The sequence below is a fragment of the Notamacropus eugenii genome, chromosome 4 (genome assembly GCF_028372415.1).
Source record: "Notamacropus eugenii isolate mMacEug1 chromosome 4, mMacEug1.pri_v2, whole genome shotgun sequence".
Taxonomy (NCBI): domain Eukaryota; kingdom Metazoa; phylum Chordata; class Mammalia; order Diprotodontia; family Macropodidae; genus Notamacropus; species Notamacropus eugenii.
In genome coordinates, this window is record NC_092875.1 from 359618402 (window position 1) to 359639040 (window position 20639).

Sequence of the window (20639 nt, forward strand, 5' to 3'; positions counted from 1 at the left end):
TTGCCGATTCTCAGACCAGAATTTCCTTCCATGACCAGTACTCCTCTCATCATGTGTTGTCTCTTCCCTGTTGTAATATAAACTCATGAGAGCTATGGTAGTCAACAAAGGAGCAGATGTAGCTTTGTAGAGCTTGGCCATTCCCTCTGCTCCTTGCTCGAGACCTTTTTGCTACAATGAAAGCTGCTGTCTTCTTACCCTTACCCAACCACTGATGCCCCCTACTGCTGTTGTAAACTTGGCTCTTTATTTCCATAACAATTCAAAGAACAAGTCCTTGTAGTAGAAAAATAGAAGAAATTTTAAGAAATATAGATGTTGCTTTAGTTAATTTAAGCCAGATGTTACTTTCAGTTTTTGAGGAAGGCTTCATTGTCATTAAGGAATACTATTTAAATAAGATCGAGTAGTGTTTGCCAAGATAGATAGTGATCTGTACTCAAAAATGCCTGATGATATAGGGTAAGTAAATATTTGTCAACCCCAGAACTCTTCTGGAATGATATAATGAAGAGAGAGTACAGAAAGAGATACAGACAGTAACGGTGACAGCAAAGGTAGATTACATCAGGCAACTTTAAAAAAATGACCCTGTTTATGACTTGGGAGAAATTAAGTTTCTTGATTGCAACAAAAGAACAACCACTGAATAGTTTGAACAAAAGGACACAGACAACTGTAGCAACTTTGTATTACTTTTGTGCCTTTTCTACATTTGAATTTATTTTGAAGTCAGAAAACTTTAGTGTAAATAATATAATCTTGAATCACTATAGAGTCATATCCCAGATGTGGTAAACCAGTGATCTCTAATGAATTTTAACATAGCTACTGCTTGGTTGAACTCAAGATAAATGTGGTGCTTTTGTTCAGTAAATAAAATTTGAAAACAAAGAGGAATTGACGAGAGGACTGCCTTTTCTCCTATTGTTAAACGTGAGAAATGAGACTTTGGCTGTTTTCCAAAACTAAGTAACCCAGCAGTTTATAAGTGAAAAAAGTACAATAAACTTTTTACATGCTGACTGTGGTAAATTTAGATAGACACTACTTCCTGTACAGAAAATACCAGCAGATGGTGATATTATAGTCATTGACAGTTATTTTAGGCAATGTGCGTCTTTTCAGACTGAAAGGGTTTGCTGATTGATACCAAGCTCTAGTAGTTTGCATTGGATTTGCATCCTAAATAACTGCAAAGAATTCCATCATAGGCCTGATTCTTCTGAGTTTCTTGTGTATAGCACACTGAAGCTGCTGCAGGTAGTCCACTAGAGAGCTTCTTTCAAAAACTGACATCGAGGGAAGATAGATGTATCATATCAAGGAAATGAAATGAACTTCCAAAACTTGGGGGAAGATTGCAGACCTTTTGAGCACTAGATCATGAAGTGGAAATAGTAAGCCTTATTTCCATAATTTTACATATGTTTTTATTTTGAGTAAACTTAAACAAAATTGAGTTCTTAATTCTGACAATTCAAATTGTATGTTTTGGTGGAGGGTCATTCATTAACGCCCTTCTTAAAGTCATGTTAAAAGTTTAAAGAAAAATGTATCAAGTTTCTTCTACTTTTTGCATTTATTTTTATCCTCCAAAGCATTTATAAGTTCAGTGGAAGGTTGGATTTTGCTAACATTCTTGGATATTGCCAGAACATAGCCATCTCCTTGAGTCAAGAACTGTCTTTTTACCTTTCCTACTATCTCAGTGCTTAGTACATTGCTTGGCACAAGGTATTTATTTATTGTGTGCTTATTGACTGACTATATATTAATCTATGACGACACATTAAATAAGATTCAGGATGTTTTTTATATATAGCCTGTTAGCATGAACTCATTTTTTTCTCCTTTCCTTCATATAGGAACAATTTTGTTGGTACTATCATTGTCACATTTCTCACAACTAAAAGGGTATATATTCTTCATTCTTGAGAAAGGAAAAAGGCAAAAGGTAGTGATTGTCCCACTTTTTGTATATGAACCCCCAGCACAATGCCTAGCACATACATAGTAAGGACTGAATAAATCTTTAATTCACTCATTGCCAAAGTGATAGTAAGAGCTTTTTTTTTTTTTTTTTTTACTGTTTTTCTGTTTTATTTTGTCTTACGTGTATACAACTAGGTCTTGATTATTGTAGATAACTTGTTTTCCTCAAGTGGTTTCATATATTCAAATTCATATTATTTGAAGTTGTAATTATGTAAAATGTCATTGATTTGAGTTCAGTCAATTTAATCAGACACAGTATTAATTCAAATAATGCAACCACTTTGGAGAATTAATTATTCAATTAATTGGGACCAGGCTATATCTGGAGAATTTGGTCAGTACATTTTTACAAATTTTAATTTTTTTTTGTAGGTGCTGAGGCCTGGTGTCTTATGGTTTCTAAGGAATTTGAATGATCCAGATTTTAATCCAGTACAGGAAATGATTCACTTGCCCATTTATAGACATCTCCGAAGATTTATTTTGTCAGTGGTAATGAAACATTTTTATTTAGTCCTTAAAATAAAGTATGTTACACTATGTACCTTGTCAAATATTTATTATACTCTTTTTGTACTGTTTCAGTTATATCACAGAGGCCTTTTTTTTTTTTTTGCTTAGAACAGCAGAACATAATTTATTTTTATTTATTGTTCTCTGTTTGAAATAAAATTATTACCTTTGATAAACCATAGTGATCTCTTTAATATAATTGCAGAATTAGTTATTGAAATTTACCTAGTGTTTTAAAGTACGCAAAGCATTATACTTAACATCATGTCATTTCAATTGCCCATTATCTTTGTGAGGTAGGTACCACAGGTATTTTTGACCTGGGCTTATGATTTGTTTATTATGGCAAATTCTCAGTGAGAAAACTTCCTCTTCCAATTCAGAGCAATACTGAGAGGTTATGCAACTTTTACTTGCCCCTGTAGCCAATTTATTAGAGGTAGAACTTGAATCCAAATATTCCTGATTCCAAGGTTGGCTCTTTATCGACTATGCTATGTGCGCGTGCACATGGGCACACACACACACAAACACACAAGACAAAAGCACACATACATGCAGCTAGATGCCTGCATGGATGGAGTGCCAGACTGGAGTCAAGAAGACTCATCTTCCAGAGTTCAAATCTGGCCTCGGATTCTTACTAGCTGTATGACCCTGGGCAAGTCACTTCAGTCTGTTTGCCTCAGTTTCCTCATCTGTAAAATGACCTGAAGAAGGAAATGGCAAACCACGTCTATATCCCTGCCAAGAAAACCCCAAATGTGGGGTCACAAAGGCTTGGACACAACTAACAAATGACTGAATATCAATATTAATATTTACATTTTGTAGATAATAAAACAGATTCACTTGACCACAGGTGATACAGCAAGTTTTAGAGGTGAGATTATTATCTTTATTATTAGTTATTTGGTGTTCCTGGTGTGCAGATGTCTTCCTACTGATGTAGATTGGTAATTCATCTGTCACTTAAGAGTCTTGAAGAGCTTCCCTAAAATACTGAGAAGTGTTTTGTCCCTAGTTACACAGTTATTGTTTGTCAGAGGCAGGACTGGAACCCAGTTCTTCCTGACTCCAAGAGTACAATTATGCATACTACCCATAGCTGTCTCTCCAAGATCAAGCTGACATATGTTTGGAAAACTAATCATGGCATTTTTTTAAAACTTAAAGGTTTGACCTGTCTTGGATAAACCATTTACTGTTGTTATAGTTTAATGTCATTTTACTTGTTGCAGATTGTCTTTGGTTCCATTGTTCTTCTTATGCTGTGGCTCCCTATACGTATTATTAAGAATCTGTTGCCCAATTTTCTTCCATATAATGTCATGCTATACAGGTAAGGTTTCTGTCCTTGAAATTTCCTTCTTCACTAATGTGGATTTTGTATTCTGATTCTATGCTTTATTTCTTGTGGGAGTTGGTGAGGGAAAGGTAAGTTCATGAGGTTAACTAAGTTTTGGAAAATATTAGAACTGATAAACATTAATGTACCATATTCATCGCATTTACCATTTGTTACCATACCATTTATTTAATATTAAATTGTTCAGCATGCTACATGACTTCAATTTTGTATATAAAAATAGTACATTATTTCCTGATAATGCCATTTTGCAAATGGTATTATTTTAGAACTTCTAAAAAAATTATATTCCTGAGGGAAGTACATCCATTAGAAATACATTTCTAAATAATCCCAATAAAAACGTTCTTCCCTCCCATGACCATAATATTTTATAAGCATTGAGCTAGATTTTGTTACTGTTTTGTTGCTTATAGAAAATTAAGCACGTTGAAAATTTAAAAACAAGTATTTTAATATTACTTGTTTTATTACCACCTTTTGTTTACCACCTTTCCAGTTGTATCTTTCTCCCTTTCTTTACCCATTGAGTCATCCCTTCTAACAAAAAGTAAAAAAGTGAAGAAAAAATAAAAAGCCATACAGTAGAACTAAACCAACACATGACACTAGTAATATAATTGCGTTTGATCCTTCTGTTATATTTAGAATTTTCATAAATTTAGAACATTGTCTTTCCCTTAAAAAAATTTAATACAGATTTGTTAAGGTATAGTTCTAAAGCTATCTTTGGTCATATGAAAAAATTCAACAAGAAGGACAGATTAGCAAAACCATGCATTTCTAACACTCATATTACTGCAAAGGATTCTTTGATAGAAATAAGAATCTGTCACTTAGCAAAGGTTCTGTGTTATATCACAGTAGAGATCACCTTAAATATAAATACATGTTATAGTTTATCAGCTTATTTTTGGTCCTTTTTATCATTATAGTGATGCCCCAGTGAGTGAACTGTCTCTTGAGCTGCTCCTGCTACAGGTGGTATTGCCAGCTTTACTTGAACAAGGACACACTCGACAATGGCTGAAGGGTCTTGTCCGAGCATGGACTGTGACTGCCGGATATTTGCTGTAAGTGTAAACAACCAACATCTTAATTATATCATTTATACTAATTTAACCTTGTTTCCCTTCATTGGTATTCTTTACCTTATGTAGGCAAAACTGTGGTCTTGAGGACTGTTGTTAATATAAATATACTTAGAAGAGTTGCCCAAGTATTTGCTTTCATTATTTTAGTCAAAAATTCTTCTTGTGCTTCAGTCTTACTTACCATGATTTGGAAGTTATATCTTGGCATATATCCTGCTGGGAGATATTGTTCATTTTAAATAACTATTCTTAGTTGTAGTGCTTTTCAGTTTTGTAAGTATTTCTTAGGCCTTGACATGATATGTGTATTTCTGTTTTACATACTTTAAGCTAAATTTTTGTGGTAAAGATTATTTCAGAAAAGATATTGCCTCTCAAATCTAGTTTCCTATTATAGCTTGAAATGAAAGTCAGAAGTTTCAATTTTAATTGGCCCGGTGTGGTAAAGTAGAATGAGAACTGGATTTGGAATCAAAAACTTGGGTCCAAATCCCTTCTCTGCCATTTATTAACCCATGTGTCCTTGGGCTGGGCAAATCGTTTAGTTTTGACCTCAGTTCATCTTTAAAATGAGGATGTTGAATCGGATCATCTGTAAGATGCCATCCTTCTAGAAATCCTGTGGTTTTTTGACTTACTAAACCAGATGACATGACTAGTAATAGGTAGCATCTGTGGGTATAGAATAAAAATAATATACAGACTATTGGATTCTGGCTGTCTTTCTCTTTTTGATAATTAATTTGTTTCCCGTTTTCAGCAGTCACTTTCATAAATTTTAAATTTTCTCCCGCTCCCTCCCCAAGATCTTATATGCAATCTTATGTGGGCTCTACACATACATTCTTATTAAACATATTTCCACATTAGTCATGTTGCATGGAAGAATTAAAACAAATGAGAGAAACCATGAGAAAAAACAAAACAAAACATGACAGAGAAGAAAATAGTCTGCTTCATTCTGTGTTCCATCTCTCTAGTTCTTTCTCTAGATTTGAATGGCATTTTGCATCGAGTCCTTTGGAAATGTTTTAGGCCCTTGCATTGCTGTGAAGGGCTAAGTCTATCAGAAACAGTCCTCACACATTGTGTCTCTTACTGTGTATAATGTTTTCCTGGTTCTGCTCACTTCATTCAGCATCAGTTCACATAAGTTTTTCCAGGTTTTTCTGAAGTCCTCCTTTTCATCATTTCTTATAGCACAGTGGTATTCCATTGCATTCATATACCACAACTTGTTCAACCATTCACCAGTTGATGGTCATCCCTTCAATTTCCAGTTCTTAGCCACCACAAAAAGAGCTACTATAAATATTTTTGTACATGTGGGACCTTTTCCCATTTTTATGATCTTTTTGGGATACAACCCTTGAAGCAGTATTGCTGGATCAAAAGGTATGCACATTTTTATAGCCCCGTGGGCATAGTTCCAAATTGCTCTCCAGAATGGTTAGATCAGCTCACAACAATGAATTAGTATTCCAACTCTCCCACATCTTCTCCCACATTTATCATTTTCCTGTTTTGTCATATTAGCCAATCTAATAGGTGTGATGTGGTACCTCAGAATTGTTTTGCTTTGCCTCTCTAATCAGTAGTGATTTAGAGCATTTTTTCATATGACCAAAGATAGCTTTTAATTTTTTCCTCTGAAAACTGCCAGTTCATATCATTTGAGCATTTGTCAATTGGGGAATGATGGCTCTCTTGAGATTAGAAAAAAACAACGTTTTATCCGTTTCATGTAATTTTAGATTGCTAATTTCTTTTTCATGATCGAGAGACTTGAATCACAGCAGGCCTAATTTATACCACTAATACAACTCAGGATAGTTAATGATTTTTGAGAGATTTAGAATAGATTAAGGCAATATATATCTACTAACATTCCACTCTTTAACATTCCCCTTAAAAAAAAAAGCTTAATTTTAAATTTAAGAAATGTCATGGAGCAGTTTGATAAAGCAGAAGGAGGATCAGATTTGATCCTACCTCTGTTACTTATTCACTCAACCAACTGGGTTCACTCAAAGTCTGTGCCTGAAGACTCAAGCTGTAGAGGATTAATGCACAGAACTTCTGGTGGATTCTTTGTCAGTCAGCATAATCCCAGCCAGGTGTAGAAAGCTTAGAAGGTTAATTGCCAAATGATTCCTTTTCCTCATTCACAGTATAGAGAGCTTGTGATGATTAAAGAGTATATTTACTGATGAAATCTTAACCTAGCAGCCACATGCAAGATCTACCTGTGTAGAAAATATCTACCATGTTATCTTTTGCATTAGAAGCAGATCATTGAGGGATTTATTAACCTTTATCCATTTGTGGTAGCATGGAAAGAGTACTAGACTGAATCAGTAGACTTCTGGTACAGTCTTGGCTCTGCCACTTGCCAGATGGGTGAACTTGGGTATATTCACAGTCCTTGGGCTTCAGATTCCTCATGTATAATGAAGGAAACAAATTAGATCAACACAAGTATGATTTGATTCTATATTCTTTCCCCTTAACTTGATTTATATTTTGATTTAAAGAGAGTTTTACTCTATTATGGGCCTTTTTGACATAGGGATCTTCATTCTTACTTACTTGGGGATCAAGAAGAGAGTGAAAACAGTGCAAATCCACAAGCTAACAACAACCAGCATGCTCGTAATAACAATGCCATCCCGGTGGTGGGGGAAGGTCTTCATGCAGCCCACCAAGCCATCCTGCAGCAAGGAGGACCTGTGGGCTTTCAGCCTTACCGTAGGCCTTTAAAATTTCCACTCAGGGTAGGTACAGTAAATCCTTTTTCAACATCTTGTATTATTTAGATTTGTGTACAGGGAGGGGAACCTGGGGAAGTCCTGTGGCTTTCTAGGTCCTCTGGCACAACCTCTAGGTTGAGTCCCAGTTTTACAGAACAAATCCTTTTATTAAGGGGATTTGTTTTTTGAAATTTGTTTTCAGTGAAAGGGCCACTATTGAAGACCGAGAGGGCCGCGTGTAACCTCGAGGTCCTAGGTTCTTCACCCCTGGGAGATTTATGTTAAGAAATCGTGCTCTTATAATTGCCAGCCCGCGCTAAATAGTATGGCTGTTATCCCTGCCATATGTCATGTTTGTAAAGAATGAGTGAAGTATGTTAAGAAATTTTCAAATAATTCTCACTGTTAGATGGATTGTGGTAGAATTTTACTATGTAATGAAAAATGTATAAATTTCAGAGCCTTCTAAATTCTATTTAAAAAACTGAATCTTTAATTTTTGTTACGTTATATATTAATCACTCAGTTAAAAGTTGTCATAGCTTTATTACTATAGAAATCAATGGCCAAAAATCTTGACATTTTTTAAAACAAAACTGGGCTTCTATAAGAGATCCTGATTAGCTGTTAAGTAGAACATTACTTATCAAGGATTATCACCCTTAGGATTGTATAATAAACTCATTTAAAATTAGGCTATATTGCATTTATTTAAAAGCAATATCATCCCATACTTTGGGTTCATACTGTTGACTAACATTTTTTCATAGAATAACTGCTAATATATAGTTGTATGTTTATCATATATACTCATATGTAGAGTGTATTTTATTTGCACTTTATTTCTAATTTCAAAAAGTAATTTCAATTATGATGTGTATATAATTTTTTTAAAAAAGAAATGGCTCTATAATTCAGGGGTTATAGGAACTTTTTTGTGTGTCATGGACCCCTTTGCCAGTCTGGTATAATCTATGGATCCATGGACCCTTTTTCATCATAATATTTTTAAATAGTTGAAGGAAAAGCAATATTTTCATTACAAGTTAGTGAAAATAGCTTTTTCCCATGTAAGTATGCATGGACTCCTTGAAATCTATCCTTGGACCCCTGATTAAGTATTCCTCCTATAAGTAGATTATGAAAACACTTGGGTTGATGGCATTTCAAGAATGTAAAGTTAATATTTTTCCTTTTTCATAAGGATAGCTTATTGCAGACTTTACTAACATAAGGTTAAATACTAGGGTTTCCAGTTTTAGCTAAAGTAAGATAAAAATAGGAGCCTATGGAAATTTGTTTGGTTTGAGTTGTAATTCATATTTTCATAAAATATTTTTTTCCTTTTATGTGGAGTTAGCTTGAAAATAAAACAAAATTGCAAATAGTCATTTAATGTTTGTTGTATCTTAAGATGTTTATACTATATGTTTTGTATCGCAGATATTTCTGTTGATTGTCTTCATGTGTATAACCTTACTGATTGCCAGTCTCATCTGCCTTACTTTACCAGGTATATTTTTTATTTTAATCTTTAGCTAAAATTTTCCTTAATTCCATTATTTTAAAAGGAAATGTTTAAATTTGTGTTCATCAAATATAATTTTTAAATGGTGTTTATAACGTATTCATTCAAATAGAGATTGTTCACTTAAAGTGAGATCTCTTTGAAAGGAAAAAAATTACAGATATTATGCTGTGCTTGCTATACTGAAGTTTTACATTAGCCAGATTTGGGGAGAACTGTGTATCCTATATTTCAGTTAATTGAAACTTTTAATCTATCTGTTTAGGATTTCCCAATTTGGGTTACTTGATGTATATATCAGAAGGAATTGGAAGATTTGGTCAAGGAAAGAATTTGTTGTCCATTGTGAAAAAATCAAAGTACTAGTTCATATCAACCATATTTTTTTTATGGAAAGGATATTTTAAAATTGCAGTCAAACGTGAAGCATCATTACATAGTGATATCTGTGATTAATTACATATCATTAATAGTGATCATTATGTTCTTGGAACAGTTTACATTCCACTAGTCAGTGTCTGGTTATTTGCAAATAATGAAATATTTTGTTTCAGCCAGTTGCAGACTAAATTTTGCAATCTCTTTTCTAACTAGCTAGAAGTTGAAGATCTGTGGACAGGAATTTATCAGGAACAGATCTTCATTATGATAGTTTATTATCATCCCCTTAGGGCAGTGATAAGAGGGACCATATTCTTTCGGGTAGTCCATTTTGTAGACAAAGAAACAGCCTTATAGATGTTGAGTAACTAACCTATAGATGGGGATTTGGGGTTTGAACTTCAGTCTCCTGACTTCAAGTTCTTTGCTCTATGAACAACAGCAGCTGCCATTTACATAGCGCTTCCTATGTACAAGACCCTATTCTAAGCACTTTACAGTTATTATCTCATTTGATTTTCATAACAGTCTTGGAAAATAGGTACTGTTACATTATGTCCATTTTGAAGCTAAGGAACCTGAAGCAAGTGGAGGTTATACAATTTACTCAGGGTCATACAGCTAGTATGTGTCTGAGACTAGGTTTGAACTTGTGTCTTCCTCACTCCAGGACTGACATTCTATTCACTACATTAGCCAGCTGCTCTTTGTTCTGTGTCCTCCATGTGACCAGTTTTACTTGTTTGCCTAGTTCATCACTTCTGCTCTGATATCCTTTCCTTTCACAGTATTGAACCTATAAACACTTAAACACTTCACCTGTATTCTAGAATCTCTTGTTCCTTGTCTTATCACCAGTCATGCCCTGTCATATCCCATTCCTGTGTTACCCCTGTCATTTACCTCTCTTTCCTATTCATGTGCTGCCTAACAGTGGTCAAGGATGTCATGCAACCTTGCCTGCCTCCAGACCTAGTGCCTTATCCACTGTGCCACCTAGCTGCCACCGCACCAAGACCATACTTTAAACCACTCCATCATGGAAAAGCATATCAGAATTCATATTCTACTTGGATAGTTTTCAAGAAACTATTGTGACCTCTGTAACAATAATTCTTGAGACAGGACTTTGCTGTGACTTAATATGATTACTTTGTCGAAGTGTGTATCACATATATTCTTCATTAAAATAAAATTAGCTTTGCTGGTTGACAAATGAGATGATTCTAAGAAGCTAACTCTTAATTTTTTAGAATTAAGATTAATAAAGAATTAATCTCTTTTGTTAGAATCTTCAAAATACTACATTTAGCCTATTAACATAATTCTTTCAATTACTGGGAAAAAAAGCCTTCAATAGTATTTTGACCTAAAATTAAAGAGAGTACATTAGCATGCATATGAAAGAGTGGGAACTTATTCCAAATTTTTTCTCCATCGAGAATATTTTGGAGCAATTTTAATCAATCATAAACTCGCTTGGCCCCCACTGTACCTTAGTTTCTTATAGGTAAAATGAAGAAATTAGCTTAGTTAATTTCTTAATTCCTTTCTACTAACATTTTGTGGTTCTTAAGAAAAGTTTTTTAAATGAAAGAAATTGACACACTGTCTAAAGTTTACGAGAGTCATGACAAGTTAATATAATGAGAATAGCTGATTTATGTTATTAATGTCAGCGTAAAGATAACAATTCTCTTTACTTAGCCATATGTCTCATTTATCAGCCTTTCTATTTTCAGTATTTACTGGCCGGTGGTTAATGTCATTTTGGACGGGGACTGCCAAAATCCATGAACTATACACAGCTGCCTGTGGTCTTTATGTCTGCTGGTTAACCATCAGGGCAGTGACAGTTCTAGTTGCATGGATGCCACAGGGACGCAGAGTGATCTTTCAAAAGGTTAAAGAGTGGTCCCTTATGGTAAGTTTTCAAAGAAAGGTTTATCATTTTAATAGGTGGGTACATTTCTTTAACTATTACTTTTACCCTTCCCTTCCATTATAGGTTTATTCAGCATCAAAGTCAGTGTATTTAAAAAAAAAAAAAGATTCTGTTGGAGAATAGTGTCTTGAGAGAGACAAAAGTAATGTGCATTACCCTTTGGCCTTGAGAGAAGAAGTCATATAGTTTTCAATTTCTTGCCTTAGATTATTATTGTATGAGATTATGCTATTAGCAGTGCCATAACTTAAATTTTTTTTGTATTTTTTTTTTTATTTTTAAGGATTACTTGTTAAGGTGGAACTTTAAAAATCTTCTAATAAAAGTAAAATTTAATAGGTCACAGTAGTTTGCTATTCATTACAAAGGGCAATACTTTCAAGTAATTAAACTTTGAAGTTTTTTATAATTGTTTTAAGATTAAGAATATTGTTTTATTCCTTTGGTTTTAAGCATTCATGAACTGGATACCTATTCTTTACAGCCATAATGCTAAGTCAAGAATGTTCTAGGGTAACTGGAGTATTTGGTGATTTACTGGTTCATGCTTGTTCTGAATTTTAAGAGCTTCATGCTTATAAATATGAAAGATCAACATTAGGCTGTGTGTGTGTGTGTGTGTGTGTGTGTGTGTGTGTGTGTGTGTGTGTGTGTGTGTGTGTGTGTGTGTGTGTGTGTGTGTGTGTGTGTGTAGTACATTATTGTAGTGAGTATTAATCTCTGACCATTATAGTTATCAGATCACTTTATGATGAGTTATAGCTGATATGTTTTATAATTTATAGGCTACTTCTTTCTTAAGCTTATTCACTTACCTAAAATTGTTATGCTTCATTTTGAGTTTATAATTCTATGTTTGGTTATCTTTAATGTTGACTTTGAATCTAAGACTCAATACTGTCTTTGCCTACTAGAGAGCTTGAGAAAGAAGTTATATTTCACTGTACAGGGAGTGGCTGGGAGGGGCAAAATTTTGATTGCTAAATTGGGAGAGCTACTTATTAATGTACTTAATAAAGCCATATATCATCATAGTTTTTATTATTTCTTTTCTAATGTATCTTCTGCTTGGAACAACAGAAGATATGTACATATACTGAACCAATGACCACATTCTCTATGCCAGCCTTGTTACTATATATGATAAAAACAAATTTCTAGTTTTCTTCATTTCTTGGCTATGATATTTTATGCTATTATGGCTTGCCATCATAAAAGTTGGAAAAGGACCTCTTTCCCCAAAATTTTATATTGACATGTTCATGAAATTTTGATTGCCCTGTATATCCCAGAAGGTGCTTAGGGTGATGTGAGTTATTGTATTGACCGCACTTTCCCTCTTACTTGTTTAAAAATTGAGAGCAGTATGTCATGTATATAGTAGGAGAGTTAGGCAGGAGAGAACATCTTTATCACATTTGTTGAAGTATTTAGAATAATGAAGATAAAAAAAGAATAAAATTTAATTGGAAAAACATATAAGGAAAAAGTTTTACAAAAAATATTATCTTTCAATATATTAATGCTGTATGATTATTTTTGAGTACCTGTTTATATATTTTTGCTTTCAAAGATACCTCATTTGGGGCTACATCTTATTTGTAGGGGGGAATTGGACTATATTCAGACATTTTTTTTCTACTAGCTACCAACAATAAGTTTTTTCTCTCCTAAAAAAAGATAATATTAAAAGTTCTTGTAAACAGATGTCCAAAGCATGTCACCTCTCATGACATTTTCTCTCTAATTAGATAATGAAGACTTTGATAGTAGCAGTACTCCTAGCTGGTGTTGTGCCACTTCTACTTGGACTTTTATTTGAACTGGTGATTGTTGCACCACTGAGGGTTCCATTGGACCAGACACCTTTGTTTTACCCATGGCAGGTCAGTTCTTGTCTCTTTCAGGTGCTTTTGTCCTACTAATTTGGAAATATTCAGGTCCTCATTTAGATTGATTTCTTTACTTTTGAAGAATCTGTCAGATATCCTTACAATCTTAGGAAGCAGAGCCATAAAAGTAAGTCAGTATTTTATAATAGTGCCATTGAGTTTTTTGGTCACATAGTGTTGATTCCTACAGCAAGATGAGATAGGCATAATTAATATTTGTTTTCGTAAGCATATTTTTAAGTATAACGTTTACGAACATTCAGAGAGAAATGAATAAATGTTAATTTTGAATTAGCCAAAAGAAAGTTTGAGTTTTTTTCCTCAGAGTTCATGCATCTTGAGTAACTATAATATGTACTTCTCATTACCATAATGTCTTGTTTAAGGTAACATACTGAGAAAACAAGACATTAAGGTTATGAGAGGTACATGTTCTCCACAAAACTGCCAAACACAAATCTGATCATGTTGCTTCACTACTGAGGAAGCTTTAGTGTTTCTTTCATGCCCATAAGAGCAAATATAAATCCTTTTGTATAACATTTAAAACTTTTCACAACCAAGCTCCAACCTCTTTCTAGTCTTCTGCCCACATTCTTCCCATATTCTCTGGTCCTGGTAAATAGATTTTTCCATACATGACGCAGCATCTAGCCTTTGTAAAGATTGTCCTTAATCCCTGGAACGCTCTCCCCTCTTACCCCATTTCTTAGAATGTTTCGATTCCTTTAAAACCTAACGGAAATGCTGCTTCCTCCATGTCTTTCCTGGTCCCTCCTAACGCCTTCCCAGGAAACCAACCTCACATTTATTTTATCTATATTTTGCATATACTTATAAGTATACATATTATCTCCCCAACAGAATGTAGACTCAGTGAGGGTAGAGATTTTTTTGTCTTTGTATCACTCATGCCTGAATGTGCCTGACAGACACAGTTACTTCATAAATGTTTTTTGATTAAGTGAATAAGTATAGGTTCATTAGAAATCATAACAGTAATTTCATGTTTCCACACCTGGTTTGAAGCCATTCCTAAAATTGTGAGGTTAAAAATAGATAGAATTTCAAGTTTTCCCAAAAAACCCTAAAAGCATTAATCTCTAGATATCTTTCTGTATAGCTAGAGATAACTAGAGGTGGTCATAACACAGTAGTTAGAGAGCTGGCCTTGGATGCTGCAAGATCTGGTCTCAAGTATCATTTGTGACACAGCCAGTGCCCCTTCACCTTTAAGTACCCACAGGCATCTCTCAGATACTAAAAATATAAAATGAAGAGCAATGCCAGTCTGCACTGACAGAGGAAGATCCCTCAACTAGGAATTTCCTATGCCAGTGAAATCACGTATCCAGGCCAACAATAACAGTGACTGGCATTTGTGTAGTGCTTTACATGTGTTACCTAACTTAGTAAAAGTAATTGGAAAGATGCCTAGTTCTCATTTTGCCCTTCTTCTCTGTATGATTCTGAGCATTTCACTGGAACTGACTAGGCTTCCATTTTCTCCTTTTTAAAATGGAGAAGTTAAATGATTCCACAATCTTTTCCAGCTTAAATAATATTTTGTGATTCTTTGTAAAGGCAGCTAGGATATTGAGTGGAGGCAGCTGACTGATCCACCTTTCCTTTTTCAATCCATCATTAAATAATTATTAAGTATCTGTTATGTGCTAGGCACTAAGAATGCAAATACAATGAATGAAACAACCTCCTCTCTCAAGGAGCTTACATTCCCTCAGTACCTGAAGAGCTTACCTGTCTGTGGACCTAAACTATGATTTCTTTTTCTTTTTTTTTTTTTGGAGTGGAGAGGCAAGGCAGTTGGGGTTAAGACACTTGCCAAGATCACACAGCTGGAAAGTGTCAGATGTCTGAGACTGGAGTTGAACTCAGGTCCTCTTGATGCCAGAGCTGGTGCTCTATTCACTGAGCCACCTAGCTGCCCCATAAACTGTGATTTCTTTAGATAGATTATGGCTCTCATGTCTCTGGGTCAGTAGAAGTACAGGGACTATAATTGAAGTAGAATGCTATGAGGACTGTGATCTTTGCTTATCTCTAAGAAGTAACTATTTAGAAACTCAACAAATTTTTACTTCGGATCTTGGAGCAAGTCCCGTAATTTATAAACCAGATTAGTTTGTCCATTTTCAGGGAAAGATCAATGTTTTAGGACATTGGTCCTTACTCTGAGGTGAAGGCTCAAATTAAAAGTTTGCAGAGATGTCTCAGAAGATTTTATGGAAAGGTTCATGGAGAGAGTTTAGCACGTTTAGCCAGAGTACTTTCTGGGCCATATGTGTTGGCTGATAAAGCCCTATTAGTGTACTGCATTTTCTTCTTCCTTCACCTACCCTCTCTCCTCCTCTTTTCCCCTTCACTCCCCTCCACTCCTTTCCCCTCACTTCCCCTTGAGTACACTTAGGGAATGTAGCTAAAGCTCAAACCAGGTTAGATGTGATGGTAATTGAGAAATTTGGTGAAACCCCAAGTATATCCTTACTGATGTTTCTGTTGAGGAGTGCTTTTCTGCTGCTGTGGATTTCTTTTCAAGTTAAAATAAAATACATTTGTGTAAACAAGGAGAAAGAATAAAGCATGCATCTGAAGTTTCTGGTAAGGTTGTATAGAAATTATGTGATTCTTTGCTGAAATTACTAGATAATTATGCCTCAGTCACTTAACTCCTTTGATTTAAAATTCTCTTTAGGAAAATCTACATGTTGATTGTTGAAAGACATGTTTGAAATTTATCCCTACAGTGGCATTAGGATTTAGCTTTTGGAAAAAGCAAGGTTTGTTTTCTAGTACAGGTTTGCCAGTGTGTTGCCATAGACTAGTGCTATAGAATTATTTATTAATGGTCTTTTTTTTTCCCTTGGCCAACATTTTTAAAAGGAAATGTATAACTTCTTACATATTGACTGAAGAAGTTGTTAGGTTCGTATACTGTTAATAAGCTCATCTCATTACTAAAATAGAATAGTTAAATATCTTTATACCCTAGGACTGGGCCCTTGGAGTTCTCCATGCCAAAATAATTGCAGCCATAACATTGATGGGACCTCAGTGGTGGTTAAAAACAGTAATTGAACAGGTAAGAAAAATTGTCTCTTGAACAGCATTGAAACTTTGTTTCCTGTAATAGTACTTCACTTAATTGTCATTTATTTGTCTGTTATCTTAACTGCCAGGAATAAAGTAAAAAATAGGAAAAGTTTAAAAAAAGCTTTTGTGCTACTAATCTGTTTTGTCACTTTATGATCTAATATTCTCTTGCTTTGTTGGTAGGCTTTCACTCAGAGCCCATTTAGTCTTACTTTGCTTCTGATAAGTTTGGCTATTAGGTTAGTTTGATTTTGTTTGAGAAATCAGATAATCAAGATTTTTCAGAAAGTCTATGCTTTTGATACATGAACCCTGAAAGCATTCAGAAGTAACAAATGACTGCAAATGAAGTGATAGGAAATATTTGAAAATAGATACAGAAGGCCATCTAAGTATCCTGGAACTTTTTTGATTAGAGGCAGAAAATCCTAACTCCTTTCTTTATTCCCTGAGACATCAGAGGCAACAATCTAATAACTGATTTTCACAGCAATAGTCCTGAGTCATCACAACAACTTAAAACTATCATCCTGCTCTGTTTAAGACAGGGAAGTATAAGTTATCTTAAGGAAGATTTTTCATCCAAACTGATTATGTGCTTTAATGGATAAATCTTTTGGTACTTTAAGCACTAAATTTGTTAACTTGGAAAATTCACTAGTATAAACTATCTCATTCCCTGACTACAAATAAATGAAATATTACTGTTCTTTAGAAATACCAGTGTACTTCAGCTTTTGGCAAACCCTGTATTTGAATAACTAAATATATAAAACCAGTAGGTTGTAAGATAAGTACCGGAGACCATCCTCATGTACATAGTGTCTGTTCATTTTGCTTGATGTGCAGATTTATCTTCTGTTCTTAAGTAATGATTTCATCTTTTGCTGAAGTCGATGGAATTTTCGAAAATGTAAAGTCATGTGGTAGTTTGTGGTTGCATGTTTGTTTGGAAGTGCTGGTTAAACATATTTAATCATCTAGGTTTTAGCTTTATATGACATCTCAGATTGTGCTGCGTTCTCAACCAGAAGAATGTAAGAAAAATGACGATAGAGACAAAATTTTTCTATCCTTCTTTCTTACCACGTATTCTACTGTCTGTTATCTAAAATCCTATATAGCATTCCACCCTTGCTTGTTTTCTTTCACTTCAGAGATTCATGCTCCAAAATCATCTTTTCCTCTTTTTCAACTAGCTCATTCATTATAATCATGTTAACTGGTGTATGTTGATCTGACTGAAAGAAAGGCATTGTGATGTAAATGGGCTACTCTAGTCTTGGTAGAGTTATATTTCCAAAGAGGAACATGTTAAGCCAAAAGAATTCCTTAACTGCTCACATTTGTTGGAGAGATTTTTTTGTCCTTGGGAGCATATTTCTGTGTTGCCTGTTTAGTAGAGGATATAGAACAGAACCAAAAAACCTGCTTTTTCCTCCAAGATGAATCCTCCCGGGTATAGAATACATGTAGTCAACATTGTTGAAAAAGTGTATGTATTCATAGGATCATAAATTAAGAGCTAGACAGTATCTTTTATAGATGAGAAAACTACACTTTACAAGGTTCAACGACTTGCTCTATCCTCAGAGTGATACTGCCCCTCAGGGTGCAAAGCATACTCCCAGAGCAATGTTCTGTCAACCACTGAGTAGTTCTTATGTCTGTTTTCTGTCACTTGCCTAACCTTTTAAGGAAAAAACAAATTTTGGTTATTTTGATTTGGTGAAATAAATAGGTAGGTAGGACTTCAGATTAGTTGGTGTCTTTCTAGCCTGAAGGTTTTTTTTTCTTATTTACCTGCTCTTACTCTGCTTTTTCATTGCTTTAGGTTTATGCAAATGGCATCCGTAATATTGATCTTCATTATATCATTCGAAAACTAGCAGCACCAGTGATATCTGTACTGTTGCTTTCTCTTTGTGTACCTTACATTATAGCATCTGGTATTGTACCTTTACTAGGTGAGTAAAATTCTTGTTACTGTTTATTCTTCATATTTCAGTGCTTCAAGAGAAGTTTTATTAATATTTTGTTATATTCTAGGTATCTTTTGGGATCATTTTTCAAATTGTGGATACTCATCTTTTCACCAGAAAATTATTTCAAATTATAATTTTGTCAGATTACCTACAGCCAGAGGAAGAAACTCTTGAAACTTGGATATAGTTATTACCTTACCTAATGCAAATTTTGATTTTCAGCATGTTGGATCTTTTAAACTGTCAGTTTATGATTCTTATTGCTATAATAATTTAGCCTTTTTCATACAGGATTTCAGGAGGCACTTAGTTCTGTAGGAAAAAGTTATCATTTGCGTGTTAGACAGCTGACCAATTTTTTCCCTCAGTATTTCAGCTTTGTTTGGTTTGGTTATTATGAAAATAGTGACATTAAAAACATTTGTTAAAGACAGTGTTCTTCACCGTATCCCTGTAAAAATATTATTATTGAAATACACTCTTTTTTCAAAGTAGATTACATGACTTTTCCACTTTGTAATTGTGACAAAAATTTCTGTAATCATATACGTTCATAATTTAAAATATGTGCACTTTGCTGACTTTTCTCTGTCCTTGGGAGAAATAGGAAAAATTAAAGTGTTCATTTGTAGCAGTGTCATCCTATTTCTTTAATGTCATTTTAATAACAGAAGAATTTTAAATTGTACATTGCATATCAGTTCATTAAAAGTTTATTTTGCCACTGGAGTTAAGAAACAGGGTCCTTCACTATGCTATCCATATAACTAAGGCTGGTTTTATCACCTTATTATTACTTAATATATATTTAAGTAAAAGAGTATAGTTCAGCATAAACTGAAAGGGAAGAAAGGTTAAGATTCTCTCCCATTTAACTAGAAAGAACTTTCAAAAAGAAAGTTCTCTCTCTCTCTCTCTATCTCTATCCTTTTCCCTCTCCCTCTCCCTCCCTCTCCCCCCCATTCCATTACATTCATATACCATAATTTATTCAGCCATTCCCCAATTGATGGGCATCCCCTTGATTTCCAGTTTGGGGCCACCACAAAGAGTGTTGCTATAAATATTTTTGTACATGTGGGACCCTTTCCCGTTTTTATGATCCCTTGGGGTTACAGTTCTAGAAGTGCTATTGCTGTGTCAAAAAGTATGCACATTTTTGTAGCCCTTTGGCATAGTTCCAAATTGCTCTCCAGAATGGTTGGATCAGCTCACAGCTACACCAACAGTGTATTGTGTCCCAACTCTCCCACATTCTCTCTAACATTTATCGTCTTCCTGTTCTGTCATGTTTGCCAATCTGATAGGTGTGATGTGGTACCTCAGAGCTGTTTTGATTTGCATCTCTCTAATCAAAAGTGATTTAGAGCACTTTTTCATATGACTATAGATATCTTTAATTTCTTTCTCTGAAAATTGCCTGTTCATATCCTTTGACCATTTATGAATTGGGGAATGACTTGTATTTTTGTACGTTTGACTCAGTTCTCTATATATTCTAGAGATGAGGCCTTTATCCCTGAGCTTAGCTGTAAAAATTCTTTCCCAATTTACTATATCCCTCCCGATTTTGGTTGCATTGGATTTGGTTGTGCAAAACCTTTTCAGTTTAATGTAATCAAAATTATCCATTTTGCACTTCATAATGCTTTCTATCTCTTCCTTAGTCAAAAATTCTTCCCTTCTCCATAAATCTTATAAATACACTATTCCTTGCTCCACCAATTTGTCCATAGTATCAATCTTTATACCTAGATTGTGTACCCATTTGGACTTTATTCTTGTGTATGGTGTCAGGCATGGGTCTGTGCCTAGTTTCTGCCATACTGTTATCCAGGTTTCCCAGCAGTTTTTGTGGAACAGTGAGTTCTTATCCCAGAAGCCGGGGTCCTTAGGTTTATCAAACAGTAGATTGCAATATTCATTGCCTACTGTGTCTTGAGTATGTAGCCTGTTCCACTTGTCTACCCTTCTGTTTCTTAGGCAGTACCAAGTGGTTTTGATAGTTGCTGCTTTATAATACAATTTGAGATCTGGAAGAGCTAGGCCACCTTCCCCAGAATTTCTTTTCGT

The 20639-nt window shown here is 34.5% G+C and overlaps 1 protein-coding gene across 1 annotated transcript in view; it reads left to right on the top strand.

Moving 5' to 3' along the window:
* The window catches only part of MARCHF6 (membrane associated ring-CH-type finger 6), an 80259-nt gene that overhangs the window by 54578 nt on the left and 5042 nt on the right, over nucleotides 1-20639 (top strand). The window contains 9 exon segments of the mRNA XM_072605423.1: nucleotides 2371-2490; nucleotides 3753-3853; nucleotides 4816-4953; nucleotides 7544-7748; nucleotides 9168-9237; nucleotides 11376-11557; nucleotides 13330-13464; nucleotides 16481-16570; nucleotides 18416-18548. Of these exon segments, the coding sequence (XP_072461524.1) occupies nucleotides 2371-2490; nucleotides 3753-3853; nucleotides 4816-4953; nucleotides 7544-7748; nucleotides 9168-9237; nucleotides 11376-11557; nucleotides 13330-13464; nucleotides 16481-16570; nucleotides 18416-18548 (1174 nt within the window).